Here is a 16,048-nt window from a genome sequence, read left to right as displayed (position 1 = left end):
TTCACTTCTTGACATAAATCAAACCATTTATGTATACCTCTGTTGAAGAGTATGTAAATATTCACGCGACTATCTCTTCCAAAAGTTATTGTGAAGTTGTTGTATAAGTTATCATCTCGAGAAGCGATTAATTGGAACTTCGGATAAGTCAGATTCTGGTATGAGTGAATTTAAAGGTTCGAGGGTTAGAAAATGTGCGAGGGTGAGCGGCTGAAGATCATTAGGATCGGAAGATGCCGCTAAAAGGGGTCGTGAATTAAGGACAGCCTCGATACGACACATAAGTGTAAGTAACTCTTATGAAATGGTTTTTAAAACTTTTCACGCCGGCCTCCGCTAAACCATTGAAGTGAGGGCTAAGTGGAGGTCCTAGATGCCAACGGATAGATAGTTGATTTGATGCTTCCTTGGCATATTCCAGTAATTGATTATGAAACCCTAAGAAGTTGCTACCTCGATCGCTCCAACAGTCGCTCACTCTACCACGACGAAATACAAAACGGTGGAACGCAGCTACGAAACCTTCGGTAGACAACTCCATGGTAAGTTCGAGGTGTATACAGTGTGTTGTGCAAACAAACACACAGACAGACGACTTAAAAGATTTAGAACCCCTGTAATCTATGCGGGAGAACATCAAAAGGTCCACAAAAATCTATAGCCACATTTGAAAAAGGTTTATTGATGCGATAAAATGGCAGAGAGCTCATTATTGGAGGGTTGTAAGGTTTAGGGTTGATTCTAAAACAACGCAAACATCTCGATAATGCTCGATTAATTGCATTTCTAGCAGATAAAACCCAGAATTGCTGTAACAATAAATAGTGCATTGTTTTAAAACCTGGATGTAAGTTTTCTTTATGCGTGAATTCTATGATAAGGGTAGTGATACGATTTTTAATTGGAATTAGTAAGGGATGTTTTGCAGTGAAAGATATAAGATCTGATTTTTGTAATCTACCCCCTACCCTAATGAGGCCATCTTTATCTAAAAAAAAAGAAAGCTTGCGATCGATTTTCGGTATTGGTTTGCTGTTAGATAAAGAGGAATATAGATCTGACAATGAAACAAATTGTACTCGTTTGATTAATAGATGAAGGGCGTTCTGCATTTCATCAGGGGTAGGGTTTTCGATAGACCCCAAAGATGTGTTATTTGAAAAATTAGATTTTTGATGAGGATGATTTTTTGAGTTATGAATAAATCTAATTACATAACAAACGATGTGCTGTATTTTTAACAGACAATAATATTTGTCCAACAGACAATCTAAGAAATTAGATGCTGTAAGGGTAGCTAGGGACAATTTAGGTTTTTCTTCAAGATCGAAGTCCTCAAATTGCCCCTTTTGTTTCGCTTTATTAAAATCGGGCCATTCGTTTTGAGATAACCATAAGAAAGGAGGCGCATTTCACCACATTTTGTGCGAAAGCAATTGCGAAGGAGTTGCACCCCTAGATGCAATGTCTGCTGATGGAATGTACCGCCATGAAGTTGAAGGTATGATTTCTTGGATGTGGTTTACTCGATTGGCCACAAACGTTTTCCAACGACTAGGTGGGGATGATAACCATTTTAGAACCACTTGAGAGTCACAGAACGTAATTATCTCGGTAACTGTTAATTTATTTGCATACGTAGATAAGATAAAATCGATAAGATCACTTAAAAGATAAGCGCTGAGGAGCTCTAATCTCGCTAAGGTCTGTGTTTTGATAGGTGCAACTCTCGATTTTCCACAAATGAGAGAAATAGATATGTGGTTTTCTTCTTTCACTCGAAAATACACAACGCATGCATATCCTCGGTTGGAAGCGTCACAAAAACCGATTAATTGACAAGATTGATTTTTTGATAATTTGATTTGTCTAGCTAGGCCGATATTAGGTAATAATGGAAACTCTGAGTGAAGAATATTCAAATAATCGATAATAGCTTGGTCTGGAGTGTCATCCCAGCCAATATTTAAAATCCAAAGCTGTTGGAGAAGAAATTTAGCTAACAAAAGTATTGGACATAAAAATCCCAAAGGATCGAAAATAGTTCCAGTGATAGTTAAGATAGAGCGTTTTGTAGGAGGCTTGTTTTTCATTTGACAATTATAAGAAAAAATGTCATTTTTGGGGTGCCATTGCAACCCTAGGACCTTGATAAAATGTGGTTCTTGCTTATCAAAGGAAAGAGGCATTTGCCGATCAGGCAGGGTAGATAATAATTCTGGGCAGTTACTAGTCCACTTTTTAAGTTCAAACCCCCCAGATTTTAATAAGCTAATAAGTTCCTTTTGGACCGTTAACGCATGCGGAATTGAAGGACTGGTTCCTAATATGTCATCACAATAAACTGATGATTTTAAGACCTCACATGCCAACGGAAAGCTTTCTTGTTCTTGACAAGCCAGTTCATTCAATGTGCGCATGGCCAGATAAGGTGAACATGGCATGCCAAAAGTGACAGTATTGAGCTCATATTCTGAAATAGGATCATTGAGCGAAAATCGCCATAATATCCTTTGAAAAGGACGATGTACAGGATTAACTAAAACTTGCCTGAACATTGCTTTGATGTCTGTAATATAAGCTATTGGATTTAATCGAAAAGTAAGCAATAAAGAACCGATGTCCTTTTGAACCCCTAACATACTACCAAGTACCATTTACAACAATTAACCTAAAACGAATCCTATCAATATACCCAACATTGACACTAGAGCGACTAGATTCTATTAATCACCCGAGAGTTCAATGAGGGGCTAATTTATTAGGACTAGTTAAAACTATATTACTAGAAACCTAAACATATATGATATGGTTCTGGATATCAAGAACATAGAAAATTCAATGTTAAAGTAATCCATCACATCTCTACTAGCTTTCATAGCAGTAGGAAGACACAATAAGGTAAAGACACTAGCAAGCCCACTACACTTATGGTATAGGGTATGCTAAAAGGTAAAGATACTGGCAAGCCCGCATCTACTCGTGGTAGAGGGTATCCACAAAGGTAAAAGATAATAAATGTCCTAACTGTAATACCTAAACTGTACTATTTACGTGATCCAATTCTACACTCACGACAAAGGTACGAGATAAACTCAAGATAAAGGTAAAGATAAACTTATAACAGTCCGTTAACTTTAATTATCTTTATAGTTATTTTATTTAAATTTTAATAACGGTTTGTCATTAAATTATACTTAAAAATAATAAGATCTAACTAAAATAAATCTTTGACTGACGTCATACTTAACTATTAGTTGGCACAAGTACTTCAGTTGGTATTAGACACCATTCGCTGTCATGTGAGTTTCGTTCTGTGAGGCTTCTCGTCTAACGACAGGAAATATTGGACACTTCGCTTGGTACGCTAGAACGGAAAAGTGGCGGATGGCTGATTGAAAAGGACGGAAATTTTAATACAATAGTTTCAAGCTTTTATAAGTGATATTTAGTGGCAAATTATTGGTGGTGTTTTGGAGAAGCTAGGAGACTAAGTTTTGGGAGATCCCGGAGGAATTGGAAGTCATGTCATCCGGTAAATTTTTTTGACTCTTAAAAAAGTTTGAGAAAAAGGAACGAATATGGCCGCTATCATGTCATATTAAATTCCTATTGAATTTATTTCTGTAAATGTATGAATCGAAGTTGTTCTTTGAATTTAGTATCTTTAATTATATCCATAGTTCGAAAATATACACTCAGATGAAGATTATCTTGTCACATATCCTGTAAATTATATCATTTGATTTGTGGGGTTATGTCAACCTCATAATATTGAATTCAAATTTTACAGATTGCATTCATTATTCTCTATTCTATTAGATTGTGTGTATTCTAGCCACCTTAAATTCGTTCCAAAAGCCAGTATTTTTCTTAAAATTTACAACACATTACATTATCCCATACCATTTTTAATAATAAAAAAAATACCCTTTATAGACATATTTTTCAGATAAAAATCATATTCTGTATTAAATATTGAATTTAAAGTTAAATCCCAAATTAATGTGTGTAATGTGAATCAAGGTCAAATCCATCATTGTTTTTGCTAATGATCTTTTTGTTGTTCATTCTGAAAAAAAAGATATCTCATTTCTTTTCCTTTGGCTCTTTGACCTTTCCTTAGATTCTGACATTGAAACTAAAACGGGACATGTTTGTTTTTAGCCACTTGGGGGAAATCTTAAACTGTAACCAGTCCGTCAGCTCCCCTCACAACTGGGAGCAACCGTTCTACGCCAAGCCAGGTCATTTGGAGACCAGCCTGGAGAACCTCCCACATACCTACTTTGTATCCTGCCCTCTGCACCCCAGAAGGGCATCGGTATATTAATTGGTACAAGCTAGCACCATCCCTGTGCTAATTCGCCTACCAGGGATTTTGGAATCCGTAGCAAGGACACTCTCGGGGACCATTTAGGGTTTGTTTTGGGACACTTAGTATCTGCTAGTGATTGTCACTTCCACTATTACACCACATTCATTTTTTGTATAAGACTCGGGACATTTATTTTGATGATTAAGTTTTATAGTTTATCGCACATATTTTGTTTCAATATTTAAGTTGCATTTATTGTTTTTATATATCTATAATAGTTGATAGTGTTCCCCAAACCAGTAAACTCTCTGGTCAAAGAGGTTTGAGCTCAGATCATCTTTTCCCCATATGAGATTCTCTTTACCTTTATATATTACCTGAAATTTACTTGTACCATTTATTTACTTAATTAACTTTATATTTTTAGTACTAACCTTGCTTGTCTCCACTTATCAATTTAAATTTATATACTTTGTCCTCTTAATTTGCTTAATTTATTAACTTATTCATATAACTTTAATCTTTCTTTAGTCAATCATAATTATTTAACTTATTTGCTTAACTTTACTTAAATTCATTTAATCAATTTCTAATTATATCTTTGGACGCTATTCCCTTTGAATAGCTATCCATTTTACTTGTTATATTTTTTAGTGACTACGTGTCGAAGCAACTGATTTTTATATATCAAGTAGACCGTAGGTTCACCTTAATGAGGCTAGTGCCTATTTAACTCTTTGAGAGTTACGGAAATTATTCATTGTGAATAATCCTCCCTTAATTATATTCTGGTTCATTAGTTCTATAGGGTTTAACGTTGCTGTACGTATTGCAATCGTACAATTATTTGGTGAAGGTTGTTATTTAACCTAGTATATGTAAGTTGGGGGTATGCTCCATATAAGAGCTACTCCATTACTAATGTAACTATAGATTATATTTATATTACTATAGGTAATTATTTCCCATTGTCATTTTAGAGTTACATAGTTTGTATTTTTCTAACTCAGAGGTTGTCAAAAATCTAAGTAGTTATATTTAATAAATATTTATTTGTTTTGTATATCAATTATTTTTTTCCCATTTTTGAATTTAATATATTTACTATTTAACAGCAGTGTAAGATACCTGGAAGTTTGGTCCATTCCAACTTCTGGCGCCCATAATTCAGTCTATTTTATTTATCTTTTATATTCTTCTATTTTTATTATATTATTATATTTATCTAATTTATTTTCTGAACATATATTTTTATCTTAAAAGATTTCCCTTTTTCTAGTCATCATCTCTCTTTAGGTTGAGCTACTGTTCTTCGACAGGCATGCAAACGAGCCGTATCCATCCTTGAGTGTCAAGTTGCTCTCTTGCATCTATAGCTAGCCAACTCTATTCAGTTTGCCTCTGTCTCTCCATACTTCCATTATCAGTTCATCACCCTTCCTTCATTCATTTCATCTTATCATTTTAGTTCAACCAAATACTACTGCAAAGTAGTATTTTTGATACATTGGCGCCCAACGTGGGGCCCTTATTTTATAGGTTCTAAGACAGTAGTTCTTTTAGTTCATTTTTTTTTCTTTTATTTATATTATTCCCTTCTGATATCTTTTTATACATTCTGTTCTGATTTATTTTGTCTTTAACTATTTACTAATACTAAACAGGTACACTGTCACTGCTGTATCTATTAATTAGTTGAGATTTTGAAACCTCGTTTATAGTTTTGTCATACAGCTTACATTCTGGGTTGAATTTGAAACGAAGTATAAGTAACTAGCATATATTAGATTATATTATTTTACTCTTTCAGCCAGTGTTGTATTTGTACGTACAGTAATCGTTAATACTTACATTTTTTTTTTCTAGTACAAGTATAATAATTAATTTTTTTTTCCAATATTTAGGTACTATATTTACTTGATTATACCTTATTTACTTTATTTATTTGATACATATATTTTGCTGGCCATTTTTGATTTTGTTGGTGTGTTGCTAATATTTTCTCCGTACTTATATATTTTGCGTACAAACTTAAGTATATTTCATATTTCTGACCTTTGGATTGCTTGTCAATAATTTTTGCTTTCATCATGTGTGCTTTTAAAGTTGAACATCTTCTGGTGGACGAATTGGACTATGAGTTGAAAATTAGGGACGTAGTACCAGAGGAGTCGGCAACTGTCGATAGGAAACGCAATCTTCTGCGGGGTGCTTTGAAGCAAGAAGAAGGCAATAGGAGTTTCACCCAACTTTCGGCTGTACATATCCCTTTTGAGGACCAACGGAAAGGAATATCCGAAACGTTGGATAGCTTGTCGAAGAAAATAGAGAAGTTTAGGGGAACTGTACAGGACAGTGAATATGTTAGATTAATATCTCGTCTAGCTCATATTTCTGGCCGAGTACACTTGTTACAGTGTACTACAGAAGAGCAGGAACCTTTTAAAAAGTCTGTTTCTCTTAAAATCCTTACATTGGAGGGTGAGCTTGATTCTAAGGTTAACCCCATAGCCACATCTACTCCTAATGCTCCAGTCAGTGTCGTTCCTAGTTTCACATACTCCAAACCTGTGCAAGTACACAAATGGGGTGTTTCATTTTCCGGTGAAAAACAGCACAATGATGTGATTACATTTTTAGAAAAGGTCGAATGTCTTCGAGTATCTAGAGGTGTCTCTGAAGAAAATTTGTTTGCTGCTTCAGCTGAATTGTTTACCGGTCCTGCTTTTACCTGGTTCATGAATAATAGAGGTAATTTATCTTGTTGGTCTGATCTGGTTCACAAGTTGAAGTCAGATTTTCTTCCTTACTCATACCAGGATGATCTCTTGGATGAAATCAAAAACCGTAAGCAGAAACCAGGAGAGTCTGTCACTATGTTCATTAATACTATTTTAGGCATGTGTAGCCGTTTAGACACTCCTTTATCTGATTTGTCCAAAATAAAAATCATCTTAAAATGTTTATTGCCTTTTTACCATCAACAGTTAGCTCTTATGGACATCCAGAGTATTGATGACCTCACTGTAAAGTGCAAACGTTTGGAGGAAACGTTATCCTGGTCTTCTCAGCCTCCATCCACATCTCGACCCTCTTCTAATTCTTCTTCTCAGCCAACTTCCTTTAGACAACGTTCTTGGCAAAATAAGGGCCCTGAACGTAATGTTTCTGTTTTTAGTTCCGTTGTTTGCTGGAATTGTCACCAGTCTAATCATAAGTTCAATGATTGTGGTATCCCACAAACTCGTATTTTCTGCCACGGTTGTGGTAGGGAAAATACCCTCAAAAGAAATTGTGTCAAGTGTTCGGGAAACGAAATGTCGGAGGTCCGTCCCCTGAGCGTTTCTCCGTCCAACACCCAATCAGGGAATCAAACCCCATCAGAAAACGAGACAGCTGGCCCAAGCACACCAAGCAACTCAAACCCATCTTCCAATCGGAAAGGGAAGAAGGCATCGTTCAGGAAACAAGCACACACCACAAATCAAAATCAGTCCAGAAATTAAGTTTTAGTCATGATATGTTGAACGCACAGGATTCACAGGGTTGCAAAGCCACAAATTCTTCTTTAATTGGTAGTGTTAAGTATAATAATAATTTTGATGGTGAAGTAGTTCCATATAATGGTGGTATCCAACCAAATATTTTAGATTTAGATATTAACTCTTTATTAGTTAGGAAACAAAATGATAATAGGCCATATCTACCTATTCAAATTTTAGGACAATCGTGTTTAGCTTTATTAGATAGTGGCTCTAATATTTCATTGATAGGAGCACATTCATTAAATTTATTGAAAAATGCTAATATTCCCATTATGCCCATTTCATCTTTGCAAGTATCTACTGCAGATGGTACAGTCCAATCTATTACAGGCAAACTCCAAATTGAAATCACAGTGGCAAATTTATGTAGGAAAATTACATTTTATGTTATTCCTTCTGTACAGAATTCTATAATTTTAGGTATGGACTTCTTCAATGCTTTTAATAGCACCTTAAGTTGTTCTGATTTTTCTTTTTCCATATCTGAATTTAATCTGTCTACCCTTAGTGCTATTCATGATTTTTCCAGTTTATCTAGTTCTGAACAAAGGCAATTGGAGAATATGATCTCTCAGTTTACTACTATTTCTTCAAATGACAAACTAGGTCGTACTTCATTAATATCTCACACTATTGAGGTGGGAAATCCTACTCCTTTCAGATTATATCAGTATCCCATACCTCAAGCCTGGCAGGCAGATTTAGAAAAAGAAGTTGATTCGATGCTTGCTTTAAATATCATAGAACATTCAACGTTGTCCTATTGTTCCCCACTCTGGTTAACAAAGAAGAAGGATGGATCCTTCAGGATCTGCTTTGATGGTCGAAAACTAAACAGTATCACCACTAACAGGGATGCTTATCCAATTCCCCGAATTGATGTGATTTTGAGCAAACTTCAGAATGCCAAATACATCTCTTCGATAGATTTGTCTAAGGCCTTCTTACAGATCCCACTGAGTGAAGAGAGCAAGAAGTATACTGCTTTTGCTGTCAGTGGTAAAGGATTATTCCAGTTTGTCACCATGCCTTTTGGTCTTGTTTCTGCTCCTCAGACAATGTGTCGTCTGATGGATTTAGTCATTGGTCCACAGTTAGAGCCCTATGTTTTCTATTATTTGGACGATATTTTAGTAGTCACCCCTGATTTTTCCCTTCATATGGAAATTTTAGATAAATTGTTTTTACGTCTTAAGGAAGCTAATCTAACAATTAATCTGGATAAGTGTCAGTTTTGTCGTCCTAGTCTTAAGTTTTTGGGTTATGTTGTTGATAATCAGGGTCTAAGGACTGATCCTGAGAAAATAGTTGCTATTAAGAATTTTCCTATACCTAAGACCACCACCCAAGTCCGTAGGATATTGGGAATGTGTGGATATTATCGCCGGTTTGTACCTTCATACTCTACCTTGTTGTCACCTCTTACGGATCTTTTGAAGAACAGGAAAAAGGGGCAGACCATTACCTGGACTCCTGAGGCTGATGAAGCTTTTAGGCGCGTTAAAGAGGCTTTAACTAGCGCACCAGTCATGATGTCACCTAATTTTAATGAGCATTTTTATTTGATGACTGATTGCTCTAATACTGCTTCTGGTGGCGTATTGTTCCAGTTGAAAGATGGCTCGGAACATCCCATAGCTTACACGAGTAAGAAATTGAATAAGGCCCAGAAAAACTATTCCACCACTGAGAAAGAACTCTTAGCTATCATACATGGGTTGGAAGCATTTCGTTATTATTTAGAGGGCCGTAATTTCACCATAATTACGGACCACAGTTCCTTGGTATGGCTTCATAGTATGAAAAACCCATCTCAGAGACTTTCCCGATGGATATGCAAACTGGCTGCCTATTCATATAAGATTGTTCATCGAAAGGCCAACGGTGTAGTGGTTGCTGATGCTCTTTCCCGTGTCCATGATCTTAATGTCTTAGATTTGTCCACCTTAACTCCTGACGAGTGGTATCAGAATATGATTGATAGGGTTACTCAAGACCCACAAAATTATCCTGATTTTAAGGTAGAGAACAATATACTGTACAAACATATCTTAAGTCCTATAGAGGCCTTATCCAATATGTCAGATTGGAAAATAGTTGTACCTACGCCAAATAGGGAGAACATATTACGTATGTTTCATGATGAAGTTACTGCTGGACATTTTGGTTTTTATAAAACTTTTCATCGTATTGCCGAATTATATTATTGGCCTGGCATGCGCAAGTCTATCAAAAAGTATATTTCTAAGTGTTTAGTTTGTGCGACTTGTAAACCCAGTAATTTACCACAAGCTGGACTCATGGGTTCCTTTAGGAACATTAATTTTCCTTGGCAGATGATCTCGTTGGATCTCATTGGACCCTATCCTCGTAGTTATAAGGGTAATACTTACTGCTTGGTAGTTGTGGATTATTTCACCAAATTTCCTGTAGTTTGTCCTCTTCGTCAGGCCACAACTCCAGCCATTCTGAAATATTTAGAGGAACAAGTCTTTTTGTTGTTTGGTGTTCCCCAAATTGTGTCATGTGACAATGGTCCTCAGTTTGTGTCGAAGGCTTTTAAAGATCTTTTAGCTAAATATAAGGTCCAGAAGACCTTTTATAATGCTGCCTACCATCCTCAAGCCAATCATACTGAGAGAGTGAATCGCAGTATCGTCACCGCCCTAAGGTCCTATACATTCCCAGATCACAGAGCTTGGGATCAATATATCCATTCCATAGCTCAAGCCATAAGGACCTCTGTCCATGAGGTTACACAATGTTCTCCTGCATATCTCAATTTTGGTAGAAATGTTGCTTTATCTGGTGACTATTTTGGTACAATTTCCGACACTTCCACAAATCTCCCTCAGATATCCGATAACCTTCATCGCTTAGAAGATCTCCAGACTCTACCTCAAATTTTTTCTGACATTCGGAAGAAGTTAAAAACTTCCTATCTAAGGAACCAGCAGCAGTATAACTTGAGGAAAAGAGATCTGCGATTCTTCGTTGGAGATAGAGTGTTGAAGCGAAACTTTGTAAAGTCTAATAAGGGTGATGCTATTTCGGCAAAATTTTGCCAGAAATATATTCCCTGTACGGTTGTGAAGGTAATATCTCCTTTAGTGTATGAATTGAAGGACAATTCGACTAACAAACGAATTGGACAATTTCACATAAAGGATTTACTGCCTGATAACACCATGGATGAGGTTGATTCATCATCTTCGGAAGAAGATTAACTTTATAGGGTTGTTTGAGCTAACTTCTTCCTCTATTTGTCTTTAGCTCGATCCTTATTAAGATTCAGTATTTTAGTTTAATATTTTATTCACCAGATAGAGCAGGTACATATCTCCATTTTTATCTTTTGGCATGGTTGTTAGATGACTTCCAATTTATGAATCATTAGGTTAATTATTTTTTTTAGTACGCTTATGTATGAGCTTATCATTTTTTTTTCATTATTAATGTTGCATTTTAATTATTATGCATCAACATTATTAATTATTAATACTGTTAGTAGGATTACCCAGTTAATAAAATCCTACTTGTAATTTTTAGATTGTGCACCTACCCCTTAGCATAGAAGGGTTGTTGATTATTGTATATTTATATATTTGAATATGTAAGCTCATGCAAGTACGTTGGTTTAATATTGATATTTGGTATGGAACTATGGAACTAAGAATATTATACACTACTTATCTCAGGTTGTGTGTTGTATTTTTGATATTTGACTACATACTATTTTTTTTATATGTATCTTTTATTATCTTGTTATTAGATTTGCCATATTGGAAAGATGGGGTGGTTCTTAATTTTATGTTGGTTTACTTTATCAACATTTGTCACAGATATCCTAAATACTTTATAATAATTTATATCCTTATGCCCTACACAGTATGATTCTGGAATTAGTTTGGAATTCTGATGTATGTATGGATTTCTTCTTAAGAACTAGTCTGCCAATGCTCTGTAATTTGGGTTCCTAGGTAACCTAGTGAATGCATGGGTTCGAAATTCAGCAACTGATCACTGCTATCCGATTTCGTAACCTATGTTTTCATAGCAGAGTACGCAGATGTTTATTCATCAAAATATTGCTGGTCAGGAAATGTTGGCCACATGTCCTGACCATCCTTGTGTAATTATTCCAATCATTCCAGTTACATTTTTTAGCATTTGATAGGGAATATTTAGTTTACATTATGTCCCGTACTTCATAGGTAGTGGGTTCCTTTTAGTATTTGAGGTGTTTGGACAAATGAATTGCTTATTTTAGTAGATTTCCTCTTCTTTCCTGAGGCATTAGTTTGTTGTTGAGATTCAGGAATATTTCCTGGATAATTCTATGTATGCGAGAACGTATGAATCTACAGTTTTATTCCAAATTGGTTGCTCGTTCTTGTCATATTTTTTTTCTATCATTTATCATGGTGTCATAGACCTTGTCAGTTCACCTTTTAGATTTTTTTTTATTACAATTGGTACGTTATCAGCTATAGCTATAGCTAGTGAACAACAGCACGGACCAATTTTAGTTAGTCAACGACTTACTTGAGTCGATGGACCTAATTTAGTTTATTTAGTATTAGTGAGAATTGGTACACAAATCTTCCTGATCGTTCTTCTTTGGATATGCTCCTATAAATCTGGTGTCCATTGATAGTCCGATTTTGGATAAAGCGTCCGAGTCCTCACTTATTTTGTTTATTTGGTTGTATAGGCTCGTATTACCGGTTGTGGTTGTACATAGGCCTAATTAATTTATGTGATTTAGTATTGGTGTGAATTGGTCCATAAATCTTCCTGGTCGTCCTTCTGTGGATATGCTTTATGAATCTGGTGTCCATTGATAGTCCGACTTTGGATTAAGTGTCCGATTCCACATTTATTTTGATTAATGAGTTTTTGGATAACTTTGATATGCTTACTATTTGTATTATTTGGCACTGGTGAGAATTGTTCCATAAATATTCCTGATTGTTCTTCTCTGGATATGCTATTACGAATCTGGTGTCCATTGGTAGTTCAATTTTGGATGAAGTGTTCGATTCTTCACTTATTTCAGTTGTTGATTTCTTTTGTCTTACTTTAGTATATTTACTTGTGTTATGGTGCGAATTGGCTCATACCTTTGCCTGGTTGTTCGTCCTTGGATATACCCTTTTTAAATTTGATGTCCATGGATAGTTCAATTTTGGACTTAGTGCCAATTCGACATTTATTTGTCATTATGAACTTTAGTACATTATTTAGCTTATGTTTTGGTTTGCAGACAAAATGTCGATGACATTTTAATATGACTTCGAGTCATCTTTTCCGATTCATAGTTTTGGTGTAGTAATCATCCTTCTTTCCCTGATCCCTAATTTGTGGTTACTTGTAATCTTGCGGGTCAACGTAGAATGATAGATTATTACCACTTGGTTATTAATATTTTGAATTAAAAAAAAAAAAAAATTTTTTTGCTTAAAATTTTTTTCTCCGAGTAGAAGGGGAATATAACAGTCCGTTAACTTTAATTATCTTTATAGTTATTTTATTTAAATTTTAATAACGGTTTGTCATTAAATTATACTTAAAAATAATAAGATCTAACTAAAATAAATCTTTGACTGACGTCATACTTAACTATTAGTTGGCACAAGTACTTCAGTTGGTATTAGACACCATTCGCTGTCATGTGAGTTTCGTTCTGTGAGGCTTCTCGTCTAACGACAGGAAATATTGGACACTTCGCTTGGTACGCTAGAACGGAAAAGTGGCGGATGGCTGATTGAAAAGGACGGAAATTTTAATACAATAGTTTCAAGCTTTTATAAGTGATATTTAGTGGCAAATTATTGGTGGTGTTTTGGAGAAGCTAGGAGACTAAGTTTTGGGAGATCCCGGAGGAATTGGAAGTCATGTCATCCGGTAAATTTTTTTGACTCTTAAAAAAGTTTGAGAAAAAGGAACGAATATGGCCGCTATCATGTCATATTAAATTCCTATTGAATTTATTTCTGTAAATGTATGAATCGAAGTTGTTCTTTGAATTTAGTATCTTTAATTATATCCATAGTTCGAAAATATACACTCAGATGAAGATTATCTTGTCACATATCCTGTAAATTATATCATTTGATTTGTGGGGTTATGTCAACCTCATAATATTGAATTCAAATTTTACAGATTGCATTCATTATTCTCTATTCTATTAGATTGTGTGTATTCTAGCCACCTTAAATTCGTTCCAAAAGCCAGTATTTTTCTTAAAATTTACAACACATTACATTATCCCATACCATTTTTAATAATAAAAAAAATACCCTTTATAGACATATTTTTCAGATAAAAATCATATTCTGTATTAAATATTGAATTTAAAGTTAAATCCCAAATTAATGTGTGTAATGTGAATCAAGGTCAAATCCATCATTGTTTTTGCTAATGATCTTTTTGTTGTTCATTCTGAAAAAAAAATATCTCATTTCTTTTCCTTTGGCTCTTTGACCTTTCCTTAGATTCTGACATTGAAACTAAAACGGGACATGTTTGTTTTTAGCCACTTGGGGGAAATCTTAAACTGTAACCAGTCCGTCAGCTCCCCTCACAACTGGGAGCAACCGTTCTACGCCAAGCCAGGTCATTTGGAGACCAGCCTGGAGAACCTCCCACATACCTACTTTGTATCCTGCCCTCTGCACCCCAGAAGGGCATCGGTATATTAATTGGTACAAGCTAGCACCATCCCTGTGCTAATTCGCCTACCAGGGATTTTGGAATCCGTAGCAAGGACACTCTCGGGGACCATTTAGGGTTTGTTTTGGGACACTTAGTATCTGCTAGTGATTGTCACTTCCACTATTACACCACATTCATTTTTTGTATAAGACTCGGGACATTTATTTTGATGATTAAGTTTTATAGTTTATCGCACATATTTTGTTTCAATATTTAAGTTGCATTTATTGTTTTTATATATCTATAATAGTTGATAGTGTTCCCCAAACCAGTAAACTCTCTGGTCAAAGAGGTTTGAGCTCAGATCATCTTTTCCCCATATGAGATTCTCTTTACCTTTATATATTACCTGAAATTTACTTGTACCATTTATTTACTTAATTAACTTTATATTTTTAGTACTAACCTTGCTTGTCTCCACTTATCAATTTAAATTTATATACTTTGTCCTCTTAATTTGCTTAATTTATTAACTTATTCATATAACTTTAATCTTTCTTTAGTCAATCATAATTATTTAACTTATTTGCTTAACTTTACTTAAATTCATTTAATCAATTTCTAATTATATCTTTGGACGCTATTCCCTTTGAATAGCTATCCATTTTACTTGTTATATTTTTTAGTGACTACGTGTCGAAGCAACTGATTTTTATATATCAAGTAGACCGTAGGTTCACCTTAATGAGGCTAGTGCCTATTTAACTCTTTGAGAGTTACGGAAATTATTCATTGTGAATAATCCTCCCTTAATTATATTCTGGTTCATTAGTTCTATAGGGTTTAACGTTGCTGTACGTATTGCAATCGTACAATTATTTGGTGAAGGTTGTTATTTAACCTAGTATATGTAAGTTGGGGGTATGCTCCATATAAGAGCTACTCCATTACTAATGTAACTATAGATTATATTTATATTACTATAGGTAATTATTTCCCATTGTCATTTTAGAGTTACATAGTTTGTATTTTTCTAACTCAGAGGTTGTCAAAAATCTAAGTAGTTATATTTAATAAATATTTATTTGTTTTGTATATCAATTATTTTTTTCCCATTTTTGAATTTAATATATTTACTATTTAACAGCAGTGTAAGATACCTGGAAGTTTGGTCCATTCCAACTTCTGGCGCCCATAATTCAGTCTATTTTATTTATCTTTTATATTCTTCTATTTTTATTATATTATTATATTTATCTAATTTATTTTCTGAACATATATTTTTATCTTAAAAGATTTCCCTTTTTCTAGTCATCATCTCTCTTTAGGTTGAGCTACTGTTCTTCGACAGGCATGCAAACGAGCCGTATCCATCCTTGAGTGTCAAGTTGCTCTCTTGCATCTATAGCTAGCCAACTCTATTCAGTTTGCCTCTGTCTCTCCATACTTCCATTATCAGTTCATCACCCTTCCTTCATTCATTTCATCTTATCATTTTAGTTCAACCAAATACTACTGCAAAGTAGTA

At 34.7% G+C, this 16,048-nt stretch overlaps 1 protein-coding gene across 1 annotated transcript; it reads left to right on the top strand.

The window, feature by feature from the left end:
- The first annotated feature begins 3,181 nt into the window (after nt 1–3,181).
- LOC126891397 (uncharacterized) lies at nt 3,182–12,412 on the top strand. Its single transcript, XM_050660572.1, has 3 exons — nt 3,182–3,535; nt 4,168–7,327; nt 12,351–12,412. Exons 2-3 carry the CDS (start codon nt 6,409–6,411, stop codon nt 12,410–12,412), a joined length of 981 nt encoding a protein of 326 aa, XP_050516529.1. The 5' UTR covers nt 3,182–3,535; nt 4,168–6,408.
- The last annotated feature ends 3,636 nt before the right edge of the window (nt 12,413–16,048 follow it).

The sequence above is a fragment of the Diabrotica virgifera genome, chromosome 9, assembly GCF_917563875.1.
Source record: "Diabrotica virgifera virgifera chromosome 9, PGI_DIABVI_V3a".
Classification (NCBI taxonomy): Eukaryota; Metazoa; Arthropoda; class Insecta; order Coleoptera; family Chrysomelidae; genus Diabrotica; species Diabrotica virgifera.
This window is presented reverse-complemented; position numbering and strand designations above follow the sequence as displayed.

Bases quoted from the DNA above. Each gene is read 5' to 3' on its own strand.
- LOC126891397 (XM_050660572.1), top strand. From the start codon at position 6,409: ATGTGTGCTTTTAAAGTTGAACATCTTCTGGTGGACGAATTGGACTAT. The intron at 7,328-12,350 runs GTATTGATGACC...GTACGTTATCAG, and splicing joins AGCTCTTATGGACATCCAGA to CTATAGCTATAGCTAGTGAA.